This window comes from Danio rerio, chromosome 21 (genome assembly GCF_052040795.2).
Source record: "Danio rerio strain M-AB ecotype USA chromosome 21, GRCz13ab, whole genome shotgun sequence".
NCBI classification, from domain to species: Eukaryota; Metazoa; Chordata; class Actinopteri; order Cypriniformes; family Danionidae; genus Danio; species Danio rerio.
In genome coordinates, this window is record NC_141041.1 from 40439359 (window position 1) to 40465000 (window position 25642).

The following is a 25642-nucleotide window of genomic DNA, read 5'->3' on the forward strand; positions in this document are numbered from 1 at the left end:
CTATAGATAAAATGAATTGGTAACTGCTAAAGAATCAAGTTAAGCTATAAAAATGCAAACAATTACAATTTAACTAAAAAGACATTAATATAGCTCATTTAAAAACAACACAATTTAACCTAAGTGCTTTGCAATGGTTATTATGGACACTATAAGGAAGATACCCCCACCTTCTAGCAGATCAAGATGGACCAAGAGGGACACAAGGAATGTTTTTTCCTACGACACATTTACAAAAATGCAATTTTGTTCTACCTGAACTATGACCTAATCCTGGCTTAGCCTAAACCCTGCTTTTACGTTTTATATTTAGGGTGATTAATTGAAATTAATTGCATTTACATTTTATTATTAAAATTATAATCAAGTATTTACTAGAAGCAAACATATAAAAAATAGAAATATATAATATAATATAATATAATATAATTTAAATCTTTATCATTTTTAGATTGGTAATGGATTTTTTAAAATTAATATTTCTTAAGTTTTCTTTTCAAAGTACTCTACTACTAACTGAGCATAAAGAAACTTTTGCTCATTCGGCCTCCACTCAATTTTCTTGCATGAGATTTAAAATGCAAGTAAAAAAACCTAAAAGTGCTCACTGTTCAGTTGTAGGATGTGTGTAGTTATAGGATACCAAACCTTTTGTGCACTGCCACAGACACCACAAATGACATCACTTTTGGCATGAGCTTATGCTTGTAAAAACAGGCTTAAAAGTCTTAAAAGTAATGTTTTCTAAGTACAGTAGAGGTCAGTATATAGCCATCACAGTAGCAGGGTAAAAAAGAACAGACTCCAGAAAGTCGAATAATAAATCAAAACATAAAGACTGATGCTGCTCTGCATCTATTAAAGAAATATTGAATAAAATGAGGAAATAAAGGTATTCATTAATTATCTGCATTGACCTTTAATATAATCTACTTGCACAAATACTTAAATTCACATTTGATGTGAATCATATGCTCTCGTTTGCAATATAAAATATATCTGACCAGATTTGAGATTGACAAGGGTTAAACCAAGAAGTAATAATAATACATCTTTTATATGTTTTTTTTTTCTACTTTTGATTAAATTCTATCATATTTTTAACCGATTAGTTTATCGGATAAAAACTTATTACTTTTTAATTTCATGTTTAGCTTATTATAACTATATAAATCCATAAATCAGGGTATTATGTATAAAAGTATATTTTAATATGTGGCAAAAGCCACAAATTGAATTGAATAATTTTAAATTTTGACATTTAAAACATTAAATGAAATACTGAGTTTGTTTGAACCGTAAAACTAAATAAAAATAAACAAAAGGCAAAACTAGTGTTGTACTCCTATTATATTGGCATTATGAAATCAAGATAAACATGCTGACAACAATAATTTGTTGAAATATTAAAATTAGGAATCCTAAATGCACAACAAATATTTCTATTTGAAATCCGAGGTAGAAATCAGAAGAGCAGGTAAACTTTCACTGCTCAGAAATTATATTCATATAACATATATCGCAGCAAAACAAAATATCGAAAATTAACAGAATATATAATGTCAGATTTTTCCAATATCGCACAGCCCTGGTATGTGTCGTATGTTATAGTGACTGGCTGGAATGTAATGTAGCCTACTATAAAAATTGAATTTGTCATTTAATTTTCATTGCATGGTTGTGTTCACATTACTTTGTATTTTTCTTGGAGCGAAACATATAATAATAATACTGAATTTTAAAGCAGTTTAACATTTTAAAGCTTTATCATTGGGTATAACGTCATTTAATGACTACTTATTTCTTTACGGAATGCTTACGAACAACTAATTATGAACAAACTAGGAACTAAACAACAAATTTAGTTACAAACTAGCTAGTAGTTACTAAGCGCTAGTGTATTGTTGTCAAAAGTATCGAGTTTAGTACCAATCGTTACTGAACACATTGTTAAACAGCACTCAACAGAAATGACTAACGAACTAATGACTTTCACAGCCAACCACAGTCATTTCTGTTTTGCACATGAACACAATGGCCAATCAGTGGTGTTTATGAACATGCTTGACAGCACTCAAATGTTAGTGGGAAATGGATATTTGAAAAATTTCTGTAGCGATTGGTACAGAACTTGAAACTTGATACTTTTGACTACCCTACTCAAGTGTGGAGTACATTCCAGTTAAGCAAGAACTTACAAAACACTGTCGCAACCCTACCCAGGGCTGTTATTTTTATATTTAATGCAGAGGACAAACCAGTTGACAGAGATGGCCTACTTTACAACACTTCTGTTTCCTGCGACTGCAACTCTAGACTGATATGACAGCATCTAACTTTACCCCTTAATCAAGCCCTCGCTCCTCCGCTGAGGCTTATCTAATGAAGGTCAATTAGTGTTTATTTACTTTTTTTTCTGCTGATGCCATCCAATCGGGCTTTGCTAAATCAGGTGAGTGCTGCGTTTGATTTCCCTGTGGTGTGACTGCTGTAATTAAACCATCTTGTCCCTTCCGCTTCTGTCCACTTTGCTGATTTGCAGAGTTTCAAAAAGTCTACAACTGCCTGGATATCAGCATAAAAGAGCGAGGAGAGTCCTACTACCAGGACATGATGACTGCGGTGGTCAAAGAGTTTGAGGAAAAAGGTACAGTGGAAGTTGATTTTTTTTATTATCTTTTTTTTTTTGGTCGTTCTTAAAGTAATTAGAAAAAGTTGTATTCGTTCTAGTTAGTTCACCTAAAGATGAAAATTTTGTTGTTAATTTATGACTCTAATGTTGATGTAAACTCCCAAAAACTTAACTCAACTTAGGAACACAGGTTTTGATTTTGACCTGAGACATTAAAAGTCATCAAAACAGTAATTGTAATCATACAAAGCCCCAAGAACAACTTTGTAACACCTCATCAGTGTTAGGAAAGTTGCTTAAACAAAAAAATCAATTACTATATGCATCATTAACATTTGTATTTAAGTTACTTTTCTGAATACTTTGTCTGAAAAGTTATTAAAAGTAAAAATCCACATAAATCTCAAGACATTAAATAGAACTAGGCCCACACGGAATCTGTGTGCGCAGAAATCCGCAGATTTATAGCCCATCATTTAGTCTATGTATTTACTTGTGTGAATGTGTGTACATTTCAGCTTTTTAATATATTTTCTCTAGTATTATTGTGACATAATCGCAGAAATATTAAAATGCTCATATGATTTATTTACAATACAGCTTGTAAAGTAATATTCTTTGTCTTTTAGTAGAAAAAATATATTAGAGACTTGCTTTGTTTACCAAATAAGTGGATCTAATTGGATTTGCATTGTAAACATTAAATAAAAGTTAAAAGGGGATTATTTTTATTTCATATATAAACTTTTTAGTTATGACACTACTAAAATCATTCCATATAAATCCGCAAATTATTATTATTATATATTTTTTTGACACAATTCTCTGTAGAAATAAAAAAATATCTGCAGATTCTGTCTGGCCCTAAATAGAACTTAAACTCTAAATTGATTACATTTTAGTCTTTTTTTTTTCAGGACCTTTTAGTTTAGCTTTTTTTCTTTAATTAAAAATTATATATATTAATAATTTTAATAATTTTATATATATATATATATATATATATATATATATATATATACACATTTATATGTGTATGTATGCATGTATACATATATATATATATATATATATATATATATATATATATATATATATATATATATATATATATATATATATATATATATATATAAAAATTATAAAAATAATTATAATATTTTATTATATTATTATATATTTTATTATATTTATTTATATATTATATATATAAATATAACATTAACACTGCACTGTGCTGACAAGTAAAAAAAATAAAATAAAACGTCAACATTCAAATTGAAATGTGCTTTTAAAAGTTAATTAAAAATGGCACTGTTCTTAAAAAGTAAAAAAAAAAAACTGCTGCACTTACATGTAAAGTATTATTATAAAGTATCCTATTCATCAAAACCTGGAAAAGTTCCTTGGACCTCATAAATATATGCAACTTGTCATCAAATTGATATATAAACTCTTTTTGATAAATTTTGTTATAGATGTTACATGCAAATATGACTTATTTGTGTATCTTTGAAATCTAAACATTCACTTATATTTTAAATCTATGAATTGAATTTACATATTTAAATTAGATATAAGATCTGTTTACTGTGCGTTAGAGTAGGCTTTGTGTATCAGAAAAGCAAGTGATTATACTATTCCTGTCAACATTGGGATATAAAAATACAATATACGCCCCAATAACCGTTATAAATATGGGGAGGAATTTAGCTTTAAATTATAGAATACATAACAAACATTAGATAATTTATAATAACATAAAAGATTTAGCATATTAAAATTAATTTACTAATCATATTGGTGTTCTCATACGTGTTAAAGGCTTAAAAGTGTGTTCATTTTTGTTACTTTAATTATTTAGCGATTCCTCCGCATACCACTAAAAGGAAACCTGCGTACCACAGTTTGAGAACCAATGCTTTAAGACATACTCATGATGGTGTTATCCTTGTTTCTGTCTGCAATGGCATGTAATACTGAGTGCTTTTATTTTGTCTATACAATATTGTCATAGTGCACAGCCCTATCTAAATGAAAGTTGCATTAAATTAAAAGTATAATTCCTGAATCAAAAGTCGAGATCAAGGTCCTATAATGCATTTCATAACCTTAAATAAACACCTGTGAACTATACTATAGGTTTTCAATGCAAATTCAATACAATATACACCATCTTTTTTTAACCAGGAGATTTAATTGAGCCAGAAGTTTTTACTGCGCAATCAACAATAAGCTGAGTTTGCTGTCAATAGAGTTTGTTTTTTCCTGAGTTGCACATTTCTAACCGCACATTTCCAGTAGGGGGCAGTGTTGTTTTACGCTTGACTTGATTCCCTCTTTCACATTCTCTGTCGCTCCTCTTCTCTCTCTCGTCAGGGCTGGTGGAGGTGGACGAGGGCAGGAAGATAGTGTTTGCTCCTGGCCAGTCTATTCCCCTGACGATTGTCAAGTCGGATGGAGGCTATACTTACGATACCTCGGATCTGGCTGCCATCAGAAATCGTCTGTTTGACGAGAAAGCTGACATCATCATCTACGTGACAGACAGCGGCCAGGTGTGTGGGTGTAGATCTGGATCTCTGGGTAGCTTGTGTCACAGAGAGTGTTGTGAAATCTTGAACATGCCCCGGAGCACAGTCCTTCCCGCAGATATCTGATGTGTATGAGGACACGTGCAGCAGGGGTCAAGGGCGCCGCTTTCACCCCAGAATTCAAAGCATGTATATTTTTTCGAAATGTGTTCGGTAGACTCCTCAAATATTAATGTGGTCTGGGTCAGGAACACGGTCTGCTCACATCGCTACACGTCTGCTTTACAATTCTGCACTGTGTTGACAATTTGGGTGAATATAATGAAGGAGTCATCATAAAGAAGTTGATCGCAGAAAGTGGGGGTTTTATTCGATTTTTTTTTTACGTTCTTGTAATGAATAGCAGGGCCTGTATTTACAAAACATTTTATCTGATCACTAAAGATTCTTCTAAATAGAAGTAAAAGATTTAACTGAGTTTTAGTGCACCCAAAAAGCAAAATCATGTCAATTTCTCATCCTTGTGTCGTTTCCAATTCTTAGAGACCTTCGTTCATCTTCAATACACAAATTAGAAGGTCAAGGTGCTCTAATATTGGCCAGCCCAGTCACCAGACTTAAACATTATTAAGCATGTCTAGGGAAAAATGGAGGAGGCGTTGAAGATGAATCCATAGAATTTTGATGAACTCTCAGAGTCCTGCAAGAAGGCTTTCTTTGCCATTCCAGATGACTTTATTATTTAGTTATTTGAGTCATTGCAGCGATGTATGGATGCAGTTGTCCAAGCTCATGGGAGTTACACAATATTAATTATTTTTCAACTGCACCATGATGACTTTATATTCTATACTGCACATTATTTCTGTTAAGTGACACAACTTTTGTCTAAGCAAAGTCAGACCTTACTATCCTAATTAAATATTCAAAAATCAAGGAATGATCATATTTTATTTTGGTAAAATAAGTGTAATCTAGAGGCCTTTGCCTTTCATGTAAGCCATTGCTGATACCAAATGATCAACTAGAAGTGAAGTTATTATTTGTTGTTCCTAAATCTTGGACTTTTGTCAGGTAGTGTATTGCCTTGTCCCTCATCCACTGTAATTTGCCGGCTAGCTCAAAAGTAACAATGAACTTGCAATGCCTGAACAAAATGCCAAGTGCTTGACCATGAGTGTAAAACGGCTACTAAACAACTTGCTATGCTGCAGACGCTAAAAAAATGGGGTGGTACTATTGTCACCAACAGAAAACAAACGCTTCGGTGGACAAAAGTCCAAAAAGTTGATCTGATGTGAGTGCTGCGGTCTTTTAAAAATATAAATATGAAAAATCAAAGGATTAAAATGTTATTCATAGTATTATTGATAGTATTAAAGATATTATAATATTGTTTTCTACATTAATATAAAAAATGTCTGTTTTAGTTTACTCAAAAAGAAAAATTATGTAAACAGTAATTTCTCATCCTCATGTCGGTTTTTAATTTTTAGAGACCTTCGTTCATCTTTAAAACACAAATTAAGATGTTTTAGCCCTCTCGTCAACCATTTAAGCTACAGCAATGGTCACAAGATATTCAAAGTGCTGAAAAAGAACCAAAAACTTTGGTAGCATTTTATTTTTATGGTCCATTTGAGAATTAGCAGACTGTAGGCTTAATATCTGTTGATAATGCTGTTAAACAGACATTTAACTGACCATAAACTTTGCAATTAAATGTCAACTTCGCTAACCCTAACCCCAGCCCTAACCCCAACCTCTACTTAAAATCTAATGAGAACTAGTTGGCATGTAGATGCAATGTAACTTAAATTCAACAAACAGACCATCAAAATAAAGTGTGACCAAAACTTTGTCTAAACATTCTACGTGACTTCAGTGTCTCAACTGTAATCATACATAGTTTCAAGAACAATTTTGTCTGCCAAAAAAAAGTCAAAAACTACTTTGTTTGTCAATGGCTTTCTCCTCAGACTAGGTTGTGCATTTACTATGGGGAATACAATACTTGCTTTCTTGGGCTCTTGACTCTTTAATAGCAATTAGGCACCTTTTTTAAACCACTGAATTCACATGTAATGTTTTGGATGTTTTTGGTCTCAAGAACATTGTTGTCGATGGAGGGTATGGGAGCTCTCTGATTTCATTTAAAATATATTAATTTTTCATTCAAAGACAAACAAAGGTCTCAGGGGAGTAGAATATTGTTAGGGTGAGCAATTAATTCCCTAAGAACCAAGAACTTTCCATTTTTTTAAGTGAACTAATCCTTTAAAACCTATTCATAAAGCTGCTGAGACCAACTTTTACTAAGGATTTGATTCTTAAGCTAAGAGCCTTATTGATGCAGTGATGACCTCATTGCTACAAATGATGTCAACAGGCTTACTAATTATGCACACAAGTGATTGGCTGAGGTTGAGGGGTCTCGGTCAGAAATTTATTCATAGGAACTTTTAGAGAGTAGAGCTTGTGTTGCTCTATTCAAATAAATGTTTAGAAATGAAAACATTGATATTTAAATTGAGTGTCTAATTCAACAAGTTTCACAGAACTGGGTTGTGGCTGGAAGGGCATCCGCTGTGTAAAACGTATGGTGAAATAGTTGGTGGTTCATTCCGCTGTGGTGACCTGACCTCTGATAAATAAGGGACAATGCTAAAGGATAATGAATGAATAATTAAACAAATGGTGATTGTCAGGCTCTTGCACTTGTTTTTTTTTTTTTTTTTTGCAACCAGCGGATATGCATATAAACACCCTTTTAATTACCCGAGTAGAATAATTATTGCTAATAGTAAGACATGCAAATGTTTTGACTGCATTCCTGACAAGTTTTACAACAGTCATAATATTCCCACAATTAAAGCCACACCTTTGTAAATCCTTGTTATTATTAAGAGACCTATCATACAACCAAATTAATATTTTTTTGTGTGTGTACTGTAACATTTTACAGCGCCACATTGTTTAAATAACGAATGCATTTGTGCCCATTTGTTTGCTCATTGGGCATGCTGGTCTGAAAAGGCAAGTAAAAAAAACTGCACTCTTGGGGGCCCATCATACCAAACGCACTTTGCCGTTCTAAAAACACTGAGGCGCACGTAATATTCAAGATTTGTGAAGTCGAACAGCTCCGGATAAAACAGTAACCACTAGTCCCTCCTCTGTCTTCAAAAGTCTTGACAACACACACTGCTGTCACCGAACACGGTTTTCCGCAAAGAGTTAACTTTTTTCCAACTGCGAGCGCACAGCAAGCAACAGCAAAAACATGAGGTGCAGCAGGCGGTTAAAGGGTCACGAAACCCCCCTGTCTCAGCACGGTGTTTTAACACCTCTAGTTTAAAAAAAAGTCAGGAAAGTGAGAAAGTCTAGTTCTATTTAGGTAGGAGTGTCGAGGGAGGGAAAGAGGGAAGGTTTTGCATAAAAATGGGAGTTTCCATTTGAGCACGCACTGATTTTCACAGAGGCAAACCAAACACAGACACAGGAGAGAATGACAGTGACTGTGTTTACATGGACAACAGCAGTGGTGTGAAGTAACTAATTACAAATACTCAAATTACTGTAATTAATTACTTTTTCTCAGGAATTGTAAATTACTGAGTAGTTTTAAAAATGTGTACTTATATTCTTACTTGAGTACATTTTTAGTGCTGTATCTGTACTTTTACTTCACTACTTTCCTTCAACCTGCAGTCACTACTTTATTTTTTCTTGTCTATGGTGATTAGGAAAATCAGTCCTGTAATTCCTGTCTAATCAAATCACACATAGAAGGTAAATCTCCTCATAATGAATTACCTCAAGACATGGGCGATTTATAAATGCAACAAACTGTTTGGAATCGTTAAAAGTGTCCAAGAAGACGTCCAAAATCAATATCAGTATTTGACGTCAATAGGATGTTGGTTTAGGATGTTGGTTTGACATTGGATTTTAGTCACTTTCTAACACAACCTAAAATCAACTAAATATCAACGTCATTTAACGTTGTTATTAGACATCAAAACAACGTTATCCTTAGACACTGGCTAGACATTGAATTTTGGTCACTTGACATTACAACCTAAATCTAACCTAATATTAACGTCCTATGACATTGTGTGCCTACTGGCCAATAACTACATGCACTACAGAATGTTACGTTTACACACATCTACAAGTTACATGTAAACGCATCAGCTTTTCACAGCGTAAAACTCACTACTCATTACTCATGAGTACTTTTAAAAGGGCTACTTTTTACTCATACTTTGAGAAAAATTTACAACAGATACTTTTACTCTACTTGCACTACATTTTTAGGCATGTAATGGTACTTTTACTTGAGTATGATTTTTCAGTTCTCTTTCCACCACTGGACAACAGTAATCGAATTGTTTGCCAAATATTTAATTTGTCGACTTTAACTCCAGTTTGGCACTTTCACTTTCATTCAGGAATATATTTTATGCATGCCCCCCACATGACAAACAAGATACTGAATGCGTGGAACTGCTGAAAGAGTGTAGTTTTTTTATGGAATGTTTGATGCCGCACAGCGAATAGGAGAAAAGAAAGATTTAGATGAACTCGGTAGGTAGTGTCAGAAAGCCGTGTGTGTATAGACTATCCTGTCACAAAATATGGCAAAAATTCTGCGCTCTCATAGCAGGAAATTACAATAAAACCTTAATTGCAGCACATTTATAAACAAAACACTGATGACACATGTCTCCAAACAATTCTTGTTCTTCCACTTGTTTTGGCAACACAATGTGGTGTCTCTAGCATGCATATTAATGAAGTTGACCTCATTCACTGTAGAGTGCACTGATTGGTTTAAACCAAGTCTATCTTTTGAATTAATGGTGAACATTCAGGTGTCATGATGTACTTGCTGATACAGACATCCAGTCTTCACGCTGGTATACACACAAGGATCTAATCACTGTGACGTAGCTTCAAAAATTAGTTTCAAACTAGAAGAACGAATTTGCTCAAAATAACGCAAAATAAAACCAGTTTTCACTTTTTAGTAAGAAATATGTGTCCTAATAGTGTTTTTTAGCGGTGTGGGACACATATACGACTGTAAACATCTTAAAAAATGTGTTTTGGTGTTTCATGACCTTTTAAAACATGAGGCGCGCAGCATAAGCAGCGCACGGAACGCTCGCGGCGGTTAGTAAATCAGTCAAAAAAGGCGCACATCAACGCAAAAAGTACATTTGGTGTGTTTGGCCCCTTAGGCTACGTGTTCACCAATCATTTGCATGATATTGTCCTGCCCTTCCCCCACTGTGATTTTTACGTCTAGCTCAAAAGTGACAATGAACTTGCAATGCTTAAAAAAATACAAAGTGCTCACCCATGAACAGGAAACAGCCACTTGGCAACTTGTTACGCTGCAGGACTTCAAAGATGTGGCGGGACCATTGACGACTAAAAACAAACACTCAGATAGAGAGGGAAAAAAAAACGCTTTAGTTGATATGCAGCCTTAACCAACTAAATGTTGATCCAACGTCAGTGGTGCAGTTTAATAAAACTGTAAATATGAAAAATCAAAGGTTTAAGATATAAAATAATATTATTGTCTGTACAAATATAAAAATGTCTTCATGTCTTAATGGACAGCCATTGCATGTATCAAAATTACCTGTTTGCAGTAATGACAAATGAAATTGGCTAATTATTTGACTAATCGATCAGTTTCCTCGCTGGTGAAGCTTTTATTTTTTCCACTTACAAAGTCCGCCATGTAAATAGTGAATCCACCATGAAGCGAATGCAACTGTCTCTTAAAGGCAAAGGGAGATGAGACTTTGATTGGTTTAATGCACATTGTGCAAAAAGCACACCCAAAACTCATTAAGAGAATTAGGACAGCTCTTAGACTATGCGTATACTGTTTTTCTTATCCTTAAACTAGCAAAGGTGGATTCAAACATAGCTTAAGTCTACCTGCGCTGTGTGCTTTAAACCATATGCTTGGATCGTTAAAATAGAGCCCCAAATGCTTGTAAAATGTTTTCTTTCCAAGGAAGTTTGGCTGTAACAGCTATTTTAGGATAGCTTGTTGTTTGGTCTTAAATCGTCCACTTCACTGCCTCTGATGTTATATGGATTTAGGAGCTAGCTTTTTGTGAAATGGACTGATGCACCAATTATTTTTAAGATTTTCTCTTAAGTCGGCAAGTTAAGAGCTTAAGGTGCTTTGTAAATGTATGCCCATTTATCTAAATCTTTTCTATGTGTGTGTGTTTGTGTGTTTTTTTCATTGGCATTGACTGCAACTTTCGGAAGGCAATGCACTTCCAGGTGATCTTTGCTGCCGCTCAGCTGATTGGCTGGTATGATCCCAAGGTCACACGGGTGGAACATGCAGGTTTCGGTGTTGTGCTCGGAGAGGACAAGTAAGTGCACTGATCATTTTAGAAGTCACCTTTGTAGTTTTCCCACCAGGGTGACCCAGAGGGCTGCAACATGTAGTAGTCTGTAAAAATAATAATGATTTATATTGCTTTGTAAATTGATTTCTGATCATTAGGGCCAAACAAAATCGGCAGACATTTTTTGCTGTTTTTTTTTTTCAAAGTATTGTAAAAATTTGCAGATTTATGCTTAATCGCATAAAAACTTAATATGTTAAAAAAATGTAAACAAAACAAGTCTCTTATAAAAAGACAGAAAATATAACTTTACAAACTGTATTGTAAAAAAAGTCTTATAAACATTTTCATATTAGTCAGTAATATTACTTAAATTAATTAAAAATAGAAGAAATATAAGTTTACACAAGTAAATAAATAGGCTCAATGATTGGCTAAAAATCTGCGCATTTCTGCGCGCGAAGATTCTGTGTGGGCCTACTGATAAGAAGCCTATTGATAAACAATTATTTTGCCCTCACTTTAAATGCATTGAAATGCTTTACTATGAAAACAATGTTTAATTATTGATTACTTTATTGCAAAAATTTAGAAAGGATTGCATTCAATTTAGTAAGAATGACTAAAGGAAAATGACGAAATATTTCCTCTCAGATTTGGAAGATTCTAAGGAAAAAGCCTTTTATGGTTTCAACAAAAGTAATAAGCAGCAAACTGCTTTTAACGCTGGCAATGAGAAAGCTTTTCTGAGCAATTTGAAATGATTTCTGGAGGATCATAGAGAATGAAAGCTGAAGTAATGGTAAATGAAAAAAGCTGGAATAAATCACAGGAATAAATTAGAGTTTAATATATATTAAAAACCGAGAAGCATTTTTCATAGTATTACCGTTTTAATGTGTTCAATACAATAAATAGAACTTTGGAGAGCAGAAGAAACATAAGGCATTAATATCTTTTAAATGGTAATTTAATTTTACTATTATATTGTTGCAAGCATTTTTTTCAACAACATGTTAAAATACACAATTCTAAGTAAATTAATATTTTATTTGAAACCTTCATTTATTGCATTAATACTCTCACCGGCCACTTTATTAGGTACACCTTACTAGTGCCGGGTTGGACTGCCTTTTGCCCTCAGAACTGCCTAAATCCTTTATGGCATAGATTCAACAAGGTACTGGAAATATTCCTCAGAGATTTTGGTCCATATTGACTTGATAGCATCAGGTAGCTGCTGCATATTTGTCGCTGCAAATTTCCCGTTCCACCACATCTTAAAGGTGCTCTATTGGATTGAGTTCTGGTGGCTGTGGAGGCAATTTGAGTACAGTGAACTCATTGTCATGTTTAAGAAACCAGTCTGACAGGATTCACACTTTATTACATGGCGCGTTATCCTGCTGGAAGTACCCATTAGAAAAGATTTGTACACTTTGGTCATAAATGGATGGACATGGTCAGCAACAATACTCAGGTAGGCTGTGGCATAGACACAATGATCAATTTACACTAATCGACCCAAAGTGTGCCAATAAAATATCCCTCAAACCATTACACCACCAGCAGCACCCTGAACTGTTACTTTCATGTTGTTGATGCCAAATTCTGACCCTACCATCCAAATGTTGCAGCAAAAATCGACACTCAAACCCTAGCGATGATTGTGCATGAAAATCCCAGTAGATCAGCAGTTTCTGAAATACACAGACCGGCCCGTCTGGCACCGACAAAGTCACTTAAAGTCACTTTTAAAGTCACTTAAATCACCTTTCTTCCCCATTCTGATGCTCTGTTTGAACTGCAGCAGATCATCTTAACCATGTCTACATGTCTAAATGCATTGGGTTGCTGCCATGTGATAGGCTGATTAGAAATTTGCATTAATGAGCAGTAGGACAGGTGTACCTAATAAAGTGGCCGGTGAGTTTATAGTCACATATTAAACTTAAAACAAAACAGTTCATACGTTGTTTGAAGGAGTAAAATCAAGCAAGATGCCCAAGTAGAATATTACTATTCAACTAATCAAAGAAATAATTGACAAACTAATCAGTTATCATCAAAAATAATTACAAGTTGCAGCCCCAGAGCTCCATGCAGCACTAGTTTTACCCGTATTGAAAATATTTGCGCTGAACAGTACTTTATTTTTATATTCTTCATTTCTCTGCTTCATATTTAATATATATATGAAATGTTTATCCCAGGAAAAAGTTTAAGACTCGTTCAGGAGACACGGTGCGACTGATGGACCTTCTGGAGGAGGGTCTGAAACGATCCATGGACAAACTGAAGGAGAAGGAGAGAGATAAGGTATATAAAAAAAAGAGGAAACAAGCACATCCTTGCCTGAAAACGTCCATCTAGCTGGCTTTGTGTGCCATTAGCTTGATTCAGAATAGATCAATGGATCTCAAATGAGACCAGATGCGCTAATGACAATTACTGCCTATATTACTCACAACTCCTTTGTGCTCGGATATGAAGAGCCTCCTAATGCCTCACTCGCTTGATTGATATCTCACAAATGAGCTTCTAACAGTAAAGGAGTTTGAAAGGGGCAATTATATAATTTCAGACACAAGTAAGCAATGCAAATGCATTTAGACATTTCGAAGAGATAGACGTCTTTTGAAATATAACACTTACGATGTTTAGTTTACTTAGGTTGTATTATTTATAAAAACACATCATTTCCCTAAAGCGAATCTGACTTTTGCCAAATGCCTTATTTGTCAGGAACATTGAAAGTAGCATATGCTGCATTAAATTAGGCAGAAAAGTTAGAAAGCGTGTAATCGTGTGCAGTGTTCCTGTGAGCATAATCAGTTCGAACCAGCGATGTAGGACAGAGCCAACATTTGATCTGATCTGAAGCTTTTTTTTTCTTGTTAAAGCACTCTTTAACACTAGTTATCTGTTCATTTTCTTTTAATTGCTTGCTATTCTGTGCAAAATCCAATATGGTGTGTGAAGTGGGTCACATCTACTGATGCTCAAAAGTGAAGTAGAATAATTTCAGTCAAATTTTGTGAAAATGTTTCCCAGATTTTAAAAATGAGCAGATTTAGTTCATTATCAAGGTCAAATTTAACACATTTAATCACAGAAAGCTGCTTTGTTATTGATTTCTTTGCAGAGATGGGTAGAGTAATGTAAAACTAGGATAAAATGCGTGAAGGGATCCCTCCATCTGTTCTTGTAAATGGAATCGCATGTAAATTCCTAACTGTTGTTTTTTTTATTTGTTTTTTAGTTGACTAATGTGGTTTCATTGTCAATTCATGTCTCTAAGTGTTTCTGCGTTTCCCATTAGCACATGCAGGCTGATGTACAAATCATTTAACCCTTGTGTGGGGATGTTTCGATCGATCGTTCTGTAATAACGGCCGATAATCACATTTCATGGCTCGATCGGTACGATTGGGGTGTCACGATTAAATAGATTAAATAGCGACGAGATTCCTCATCGAGGTGAAAAGTTGTCTCGTGAGTTCAAATGTTGTCATGATGTAGCGTGAGGGTGAAATTAGCATTTAACATTAGAAGCAATATTGAATTTGACCCGCAAATCAAGTGCCTTACACACACCTGGTAAGACTGGCCTCTGTGTTGCACATGTCACTCAGTTGGGTGGGCGAGTGTGACGTAACCGCTTAAGCTGTTATTCATGTCCAACCAGAGGCTGCAGATAATGCAGCCACACAAATTAACCATAGACTTTACCATGTGATGGAATATCACTGTAGATGTGCTGAAAGTTGCATTATTGAAGTGCAGTACAGATATTTAAACACCGCAGTCAAACTATTACCATCGTGTAGGAATTTTAGCAGCATTTTGTGACAGGACAGTCCACACTGCTGTTTGACACTACATTCTTTGCACACATTTCTAAGCACACTCATCCTGAACTGCTGGAGACTCAACTCACCTGCAAAATATTTGAATTCTAAGACTATTCCATTCACATGCTTCATCATTAAGGATTTTTTTTAAACTGGAAGGGGTGTTAGAGAGGCCAGCAGGGGGTGCTCAACCTGTGGTCTGTGTGAGTTCTAATGCCCCAGTAAAAGTGTGGGAACACCACAGTCAGTGGCCGCCCTTTTTCGGATGAGACGTTAAACCGAGGTCCTGACTCTCTGTGGTCATTAAAAATCCCATGGCACTTCTCGTAAAAAGTAGGGGTGTAACCATAGACTGTAAAAGATATGGACGTAGTATCTGTGATGGCACCCATAGGTTTCTTAACACTGCAAAAGAAGTTACATGTAGGCTCGGCCAAATGTCGCCATTTTGTTCGCATGTCATCGCACCCAGGGCGATCCCAAAAGGCAATTGACTGTGTTAAGAAACATTAACCCAAACAAAAATACGATGTAAATGCCGAGCTCAGTGGCTAATTAGCTAGAATCAGCTGAGGTGACGAGATGGCGAGCAGCGAGACCTAGCTGTCACTCAAGTCACGCTCCTAGTTATGCAGACTTAATATAACTTAATAAAAAGGAAACGAATGAGTTAAAAAAAAAAATCACTCCCTCACAGTTGTTATAAAGGTTAATCATAGCTAAATGCACTAAAGCCATCATTTGTACCAGGCTGTAAACGTGTTTTTATCAGCTGTAAAAATGGCCAGTTTCCTTTGCAGTCAAAAATCACTTGGACCCCTAGGCAAGTAGATTAATTGCTGTTTTAGTTACTTCCGTATTGGCTTCCCGAGGTAGAGCGGAAGGTTTCCGCTTGGGTGTAACCCCGGTGTCCTGGCCAAAGTCCCTCAATCGGCCCTTACAATCATGGCCTCCGAATTGGCTGTATCTCTGTCTCTCCACTCCACTAATAGCTAGTGTAGTGAGTGCCATTTTCCTGTGGCTGCCGTCACATCATCTAACTGGATGCTGCACACTGGTGGTGAAGTAGAGAGACCCCCTCATGATTGTGAATCGCTTTAGGTGTATGGCCATACACAATAAAAGCGATATATAAAAATACACGTTACATTACATTAAAAGTGTAAAAAGCTTGTCTTGTTCTCATGAACTCAATCTTAAAGCTTTAATGATTTTCTGGGCAGCATCTTCACAGTAATCGTGTACAGAAATTGAATAATCAAACGTAAAAGAGCATTGCTTAGTCTTCACCATATAAATAATAATTTAATAACATTTATTTTTTAAAACTTGATGCTCTTTATGTTCAACTTTTACTCTATAATGGTTCAATTCTGCAGTGTTTCCTCAAATTTCACGTGTTTTGACCTGTGGAGTCTGGTCATCTACATTCATAACTCAACATTGCTGATCTTGTGATGCGACTATTGCGCACACGCACATTGTGATATGATATATTGTGCAGCCCTACTTTATATATGCACAATGCTATTTATTTGAGATATGGAATGATTGTAAGAAAATGTCTGAAAATGTGCAAAAACTGGTGCACAGTGTGTTTTCTACAAGTGGTTTGTCACGCCCACTCACTTGTGTGAGGCCGCTCACTCAAAATTGCATAACGTTTTAAGGTTAGCATGTGGTGTGGTGGGGGTAGAGTAGAGGGCGCCCTGGTTTTGTTCACAGGGGTTCAGGTGATCGCGGAATAGATTTGTTTTTAGTTTGAATGATACTAGTAATTGTAGTTTGTAGTTCTGTCCTTCTGTGTAAGAGTATTGATGTGTTACATGATGTGAGTATCGATGTGTTACAGGTGCTGACTCCAGAGGAGCTGGAAAAGGCTCAGCAGGCCGTGGCCTTTGGCTGCATTAAATATGCAGATCTTTCCCACAACCGCATCAATGATTACGTCTTTTCGTTTGACAAGATGCTGGACGACAGGGGCAACACTGCAGCCTACCTCCTCTACGCTTTCACACGCATCAGGTGAGACCCACATCAAGTAGGTATTGATCTACGTAAATGATGTATTGCTTATTTTTGCTTTGTCCATTCACATTTGTTTTTATAGCATTTAAATACAGATTGCTATTGGATAATATGTAATCTTATCAGTGTTGTGTAAGTTACTTTAAAAAAGTAATAGATTACTGATAACTACTGGAAAATTGTAATCTGATTACATTACTAATTACTTCATATAAAAAGGAGTCAGATTACTAATTACTTTTCTTTTAAGTTACTTTAAAAAATAAAAAATAAAAGATAAATATAAAAATACAAAATAAACTGCAGCTCGCTTTTCGGAATTGACATATTCAAAATACTTGAAGTTTGCCCAAAACTTAAAATTCTCTCATCATTCAATTTTTCCAATCCTGTTTGTCTTTTCATTTTTACACAAAAGTAAACATTTGGAAGAAAACTGGATACCTGTAACTATTGACATCCATAGTATAAAAAAGCACTGCAGTGTTTGGGTGTTCTGTGTTTGTCTGAGGTTATAATCTACCTAAATTTGTACAATATATTCCAAAGAATGAAGCTGGGCTTTTGGCTGGGCCACTCAAGGATATTCAAAGAGTTGTTTTGAAGCCACATTATATTTGGGCGGTGTGCTTTAGGTCATTGTCCTGCTAGAAGATGAACCATCGCCCCAGTCTGAGGTCAAGAGCACTCTGAAGCAGGTTTTCATTCAGGATGTCTATGTACATTGCGGCATTCATCTTTCCCTCTTTACTGATTAGTCTTCCAGTTCCTGCTGCTGAAAAACATCCCCACAGCATGATGCTGCCACCACCATGCTTCACTGTAGTGATGGTATTAGCCTGGTGATGAGCAGTGCCTGGTTTTCTTCAAACGTAACGCCTGGCATTCACTCCAAAGAATTCAGTTTTAGTCTCATCAGACCCGAGAATTTTGTTTCTTATGGTTTGAGAGTCCTTCAGATGTATTTTGGCAAATTCCAGGTGGAGAGTGGCTTCTGTCTGGCCACTCTACCATACAGGCCTGATTGGTGGATGCTGCATAGATGGTTGTTCTTCTGTAAGGTTCTCCTCTCCACAGAAGAGCTCAGACAGAGTGACCATCAGGTTATTGATCAACTCCCTGACTAAGGCCCTTCTCACTCAGCTTAGAAGGTCGGCCAGCTCTAGGAAGAGTCCACTGTGCTCATTGGAACTTTTAGAGCAGCAGAATTTTTTCTGTAAACTTCCACAGCCCTGTGCCTCGAAACAATCCTGTCTCGGAGGTCTACAGACAATTCCTATGTCTTCATGCTTAGTTTGTGTTTTGACATGCACTGTCGACCCTGGGACTTTATATAGACAGGTGTATGCCTTTTCAAATCATGTCCAATCAACTGAATTTACCACAGGTGAACTCCAATTAAGCTCCTATTAAAATGAAACAGAATGTACCTGAGCTCAATTTAGAGCTTCACAGCAAATGCTGTGAATACTGATGTACATGTGATTTTTCAGGTTTTTTATTTTTAATGAATTTGCAACAATTTCAAAAAATATTTTTTCTCGTTGTCATTATGGGGCATTGTGTGTAGAATTTAGAGGAAATAAATGAATTTAATTAATTTTGGAATAAGGCTGTAAACATAAAAAAATTTGGAAAAAGTGAAGCGCTATAAATACTTTCCGCATGCACTGTATAGAGAGAATGCATGTGCAATACCCATTTTTAACAGCTGTCTAAAGTGAAAGTATGTGAGAGTAGCCAAAATTAACGCGCTGTCATCATTACTATTAATCAACAACAAATGACTGAAAAACAACGCTAAGACTGAAATTAGGATACATGGCCTTGAGAATGTCACGTCATGTCATTTTCATTTGCTTATCCGGTGCCGGGTCACGTGTGCAGCAATCTTAGGGCTGCATTACTGCTGCCGCTGGACCAATCTGCCTGTTAATAGCACACTCGGCAGCAAACCGCACCAGTGCATGCTGAAGTCCTTGTTCGATGAAGCCAACAGAACAACATTGTCTGTGAATAACAGAGATGAAATCCTTTGGTCCCCGAACCAGACCCCCTCCAGCTCAACGCTGCACTTTGAAATTCCATCCACCAAAATTCTGAACGGAATTGGTGACAAAGGGCAGCCCTGCCAGAGCCCAACATACACTGGAAAGTTTGACTTATTGCCGGCAATGAGAACCAAACTCCTACTCTGTTCATAGACAGTCCTTAACAAAGTGCCTCTGACCCCATACTCCCAGAGCACCCTCCCCAGAATGCCACGAGGGACACGGTCGAATGCCTTCAAGTACACAAAACCCATGAACCCTCGAGCACCCTGGTGAGGGTATAGATCTGGTGCAGTTTGCCACGGCCTAAATGAAAACTGCGTTGTTCCTCCTGGATCCTAGGTTAAACCATTGGCCGGATACTCCTCTGCAGTACCCTGGCATAGACTTTCCCAAGGCCTTGAGAATAACTTTTTTTTAATACTGTAAAATGTTAACCAAATTAAACCAAAAACCTTGATCAAAAACCTTGATAAAATCCGAACCCACAATTTTTGAACCAACCCCCAGTATTAACCCATATTTACCTGTTTCAGGTTAAATGCTTAGCTTATTAGTTTTTTAATTATTATTTTTGATTCCCTTTTTCAGAAATGACATGATTATGTGGGTCTGTGCTGGAAGTGTAGTCCTGATTGGTTCCCTATATGGGGGGTGGGAAACAGTTCATCAACACTGCCGGCTCTTCCAGTTCATTCTCACGGGTTGTTGGTCATTTGTTCTCTTGGCAGTTTAAACCGTGTTGCTGTGAGGAAACTGTGTGTGGGACTCGGGGGGCTTTGTGTTTGTATGCACATGAATGAATGTGTGCATCTGCTGTGCAGTCAGAGTGTGTTTTTTTTGGCTGAAATGCGTATGTTTGTGACAGTTTTACTTCTGTTGTTGCCTGAGTGGCTGCTCGGCACAAGTACTCTCTTATTTTTCACTCTTTGTCACCTTCTGTTTGCTCTCCTGTCTCAGCAGGGCTGTTGACCTCATGTCAGAAGCTTAGGGGTACCACAATCCCTCTGGTCTTATGGCTCTCATGCATTTGGAGAGCTTCTATGAGCTGTTCAAAACAATTGGTTACAGAAAATCAAATTTCAGGAGAAGTGTAGGTGGAAATCAGAGCCAGTGACAGGAGAAATGCCAAAAAAATAATTGTTGGACACGGCAGCAGTTGGTGGGGATTTCAGTGTTTTGTTTCTCAGAATGACAGAACTTTATCCTCTAGTTCACTGGCCAAAGGGCTTTTAGATGCTAAGTGGTTTCTTGTTTTTGCTCATGATGTTTTTCTTTTTTAATTTCTTTCCATTGTGCACTTTTCATTTTTATGTGGCTCTCTGCATAAATCTCTAAATTGCTACACTGCAAAAAAATGGCTAGCACTTTATTTTGATAGTACATTTGAGTATTAGTAGACTCTGCTTAATGTCTGTTGATACAGACATTCAACAGACATTTAACTTACTATAAGAAACTTTTCAAGAACAACTTACACTAACCCCAACTCTAACCACAATCTAACAGTCTACTTATAATCTAATGAGAATTAGTTCGCATATAGTTGGGTCCCACTTTATATTAAGTGGCCTTAACTAATATATTCTTACACAGGAATTAATAGTTTGTTACAATGTACTTATTGTGTAAATACATGTATTTACTGTGTACCTATGCTTGATTAAATACATGTATGTAATTACATCTGTAATTAACTTTTGTAATTACGTTTGTAAATACGCTGTTGACCATCCCTTACACCTTAACCCACCATTAAACCTACCCATGCCACCAAACCTGTCCATAACCCAACCTCTATCCCAACTCAAAAGCACCACAAGTGTTCTCAAATACATTATAAACACAGTAAGTACATTGTATTTATTTTTTGATGTAAGTACATAGTACTTAAGGACACTTAATATAAAGTGGGACCTATAGTTGTAATGTAACTTAAATTTAACAAACGGACCATCAAAATAAAGTGTGACCAAAAATATTCTTTCATGGGGGTTTCTGTGTCTTTTTTAGTCCAAATATCTAAAGATTCGGCAACACTTTAGAATAACTACACACTATGAATCATCTATTAAGCATGTGCAAATAGTGAATTTATTATTTGTTAAGCGTTAACTCTACATTAATAAACATTAGTAGGCTGTTTATAATGGCAGATATGAATGCTCTGTTCTTGACTTGTAAGCACACACAGTTGAAGTCAGAATTATTAGACCCCTTTTGATTTTTTTTGTTTTCTTTTTTAAATAATTTTTAAAAAACCCTTTTAGGGACAAATTTATTTGCCCCCTTTTTTTTTTCGAGTCTACAGAATAATGCAAAAAAACAGAAATGTGCAAAAATCTAGAAAATCTTGAAGGCAGGTGCTCGATCAAAAAACAAACATTTGTAGCAAAAGATCCAAAGAAAATTGGCACACTGCCACTTTAGCTCTCAAAAACACACACATTAAAGATTTTTTGAGAGCTAAAGTGGCAGTGTGCCGATTTTCTTTGAGTCTACAGAATAAACCATCATTATACAATAACTTGCCTAATTACCCTAACCTGCCTAGTTAACCTAACTAATCTAGTTAAGCCTTTAAATGTCACTTTAAGTTGTATTGAAGTGTCTTGAAAGTCAAAAATTATTTACTGTCATCATGGCAAAGATAAAATAAATCGGATATTAGAAATGAGTTATTAAGGGTGCTTTTACACCTGTGAATCGATTCAGTTGTTCCGAAACAGAGATTACAAATGTTACATTGTTGCTCTTTGCTCTTGGAGCGGTTCGCTTTCACACTGCAAAGTTTCTAATCGGACCAAAAGAGCTAAAACAAGTCACGTGTGAGTAAACTCTCCTCACATTGGTGAGGAGTGTCAGGGTTTATTTTGCAGCGTTATGCTCAGCTGTCAGGAGAGGTGGTGGTTTGGTGGTGATTGACAGGGTGCGCGCGTGACGTGTCTGAGGAGAGACGCGGTGGGGAGGGGTGAGAAGGGTGCACGACGATGCCTATTTGAGGACCGGGAGGGAAACGCAAGATTACCGGGAGATCATCACTCGTTTGCGGGCATCCGGAGACTCGCGAAACTTCCTGCCCTACTCATAATTTTCTCTTCATATAGCCGTATGCCTATTACATATCCATAAAACACTGTAATATAACCGCACTTGGATTGGATCGCTTTCTCACTGCAATCGAACCGCTCCAGGGTTCGTTTCAATCGAGCCGTGACCACATCATTCAAGCGATCTCGGAGCGATTACTTTGGCGCGGAACAGAGCGCGATTGCCCTGTTCACATATGCCAAATGAACCGCGCTAACTGGGCAAACGAGATGCGTTCCGAAACAAAAGTGTAGGTGTAAAAGCACCCCAAAACTATTATGTTAAGACATGTGTTGAAAAAATCTCACCATTAAACAGAAATTGAGGAAAAAAAGTAAACAAGGGGGCGAATAGCTCAGAGGGCCTAATAATTCTGAATTCAACTTTACATAACGGGTTTAATAATTGTACTTTCATACGTGTTATTGATTCATTTTACATGACAGAATTAAGTATCGCATTATTTACAAACCATTTGTATTTAAAAGTAGTTGGGGGTTTTTAAGATCATTCAGAATGAGTTCGTAAATCATTAATAAACTATTCAAATCAACATTTTTATCTTATTATTCAGGCATATATTAATAGTTAATGTGTAGGTTAATAAATGCTGTCATTAAACTTCATCCAGTTTTGTGATCTAAAGTGAGGACTATTTATGCTCTATAAATCCTTAATAAATTACAATTAAAGGCTCAGTACCAAATGAACAATACATCTTTGCTAGCTTATTTAGAAAGTAAAATTTCTGTAAAGTTTACACATTGCTGAATAACAGAAGTTTCAAAATTTAACACATAATTGAAAAAAAAACAACTTTATAATGATTTAACAATATATTGTGATGCAATGTTTAAACTGTACAGTCATTTTATTTTAGTTAAGATTGCAAAGATTTTCGTAATTTTCGTTTGATACAGTTTTATTTGTGTATCTTCAAATTAATAGAATGAATAAAGTCATTTGTTTTCTTTTTTCCTGTTTAGAATATAGCTGAGCATTCAATTGTCATTTATTTGGGATTTACAAAGCATAAATAGATCTCATTCAGATTAGGTCACAAAACTGGATGAAGTTGAGTTAATACAACACTTACCAGCATGCAAAGTAACTATTAATATATGCCTAAATAATAAAAATTATACATGTTAATTTGAATAGTTTATTAATCATTTACTAACTCATTCTGGATGATCTTAAACAACAACTATCGATGCTTAAATAACTTGTTTTTTAAATGTTGCAATACTTAATTCAGTAATAAAAAAGGTAATTAACAAAGTATGAATATACAATTATTAAGCACATTATAAATGTGGTTTTAAGTCAAGAATACAACATTTATAGCTGAAGTTATAAACTGCTTATTAACGATTATTAATGTAGAGTTAATGCTTAACAGATATTGAATTCACTATTTGCTTATGCTTAATAAATGGTTTATAGTGTGTAGTTTATTATAAAGTGTTACTGAATACTTGATGACATGATCACCTCAGGTACACTTCATGTGCTTTATTCAGTGTTAAATGCTTACAATGTGAATTTGAATGCCATTTTGCATGACATTTATTGCCATACTACTGAAAGCTGCAGCAGATAGTTCACCTCAGATTTTGAAAATAAAATAAACCATTTGAAATGTAACTTTAGAACTGACTCAAAGCCAACACTTAGTGGTTTAGCATGTAGATTTAAAAAGGAGGTAAAATTAAAGAGGTTTAAAATGTATTAATTAGATTATAAAACTTACCATTTCATGAGTGAGTGCATATTCTATGATTCTGAGTGGCTGTATTTGAATTTCTGTTGTGTTTTGTCTGGTGCAAAAAGCTAAACTGCTTATCACTGCAAATCTCATCACATATAAAGCGTGTTGTTAGGACACAGTGTTACAGTGTAGCCTGCTCACGTAATGTTTATGTTCATAATGTTTAAAATATTTACTAATTAATAACCTCATGTGGATCTCTAAATCTGAATCTCATTTCGGAGTCTGTTACTGTCCACCGGAGATCGCATTTCGGTCACGGGTGCATGCTTTGAGAGCTTTTCTAAATGATTTAATTAAATATGTGGTTTTCCAACAAGGCAACTGGAGTTGCTGAAATATAAATGGCTGAGCAAGGAGTGGGAGGCTTAAAAGAACCAAAACAGACAGCGTTCCGGCATGGACATGCTTATTTTCAAAGCAGAATAACTTGACTTCAGCATTGTAGTTCTGATAAACAAGAATGTTCACTTGGCATGTTTCTTAAATATCTGCAAGCTCATTATGGTATTTTTATGCTTTAGAAGAGTCAAAAACTTACATAGAGTACCTTTAATAACTCTGGGGAAAAACTAAATGAATTGAAATGTTTACTTGAAATCTAATTTTAATAAGATAGAAAAACATTTAATTCATAATTACAAGATTTAAAGCTTATGAACTATAAACTAGAATAATACTGGTTTGTTGTCAATGGCTCTTAGCTCAATTTGTTTTCTTAAATTCCACAACTTGAAAATGCAGAAATGAGATTCCTAATATCTCCAATAACACACACACTTCTGTTTGTCTCCAGGTCTATAGCTAGACTGGCGAACATCCAGGAAGCTGCTCTTCGCAAGGCTGCCGAGACCACAGATGTAATACTGGACCACGAGAAGGAGTGGAAACTGGGTAAATGCATCCTGCGCTTCCCTGAGATTCTGCAGAAGATAACAGACGACCTGCTGCTCCACACGCTGTGCGACTACCTCTATGAGCTGGCCACCACCTTCACTGAGTTCTACGACAGCTGTTACTGCGTGGAGAAGGACCGGCAGACAGGTGGGTTTCTTCACGGAGCACGATCCTGAAGTTATTAGTGTTTACTGTGAGCTGGATATACATTACCACTCAAAAGATTCAGGACAATGTGTCTCATTCACTAATAAATGCATAATTTTGGTTTTTATTTGCACATTTGAGCTTCTTACAAAAACTTTTCGGTAAATCACAACATCTGCATAAACACATTAGCTAGTTTTTAACACTGGAACTACCAGAATTCGGTCACACTTTACTTTAATGGTCTGT

At 35.7% G+C, this 25642-nt stretch overlaps 1 protein-coding gene and 1 long non-coding RNA gene across 4 annotated transcripts in view; both read left to right on the plus strand.

Annotated features, from left to right (window-relative positions):
• The window catches only part of rars1 (arginyl-tRNA synthetase 1), a 51469-nt gene that overhangs the window by 14876 nt on the left and 10951 nt on the right, over positions 1 to 25642 (plus strand). For all 3 annotated transcript variants that reach the window (XM_087299330.1, NM_200048.1, XM_087299331.1), the window contains 6 exon segments: positions 2543 to 2647; positions 5012 to 5190; positions 11470 to 11579; positions 13769 to 13874; positions 17262 to 17434; positions 25146 to 25393. In XM_087299330.1, the coding sequence (XP_087155456.1) occupies positions 2543 to 2647; positions 5012 to 5190; positions 11470 to 11579; positions 13769 to 13874; positions 17262 to 17434; positions 25146 to 25393 (921 nt within the window).
• LOC147831995 (uncharacterized) lies at positions 19427 to 23516 on the plus strand. Its single transcript, XR_015520653.1, has 3 exons — positions 19427 to 21033; positions 21412 to 21851; positions 21967 to 23516. It is a non-coding gene; the product is annotated as an uncharacterized LOC147831995 (long non-coding RNA).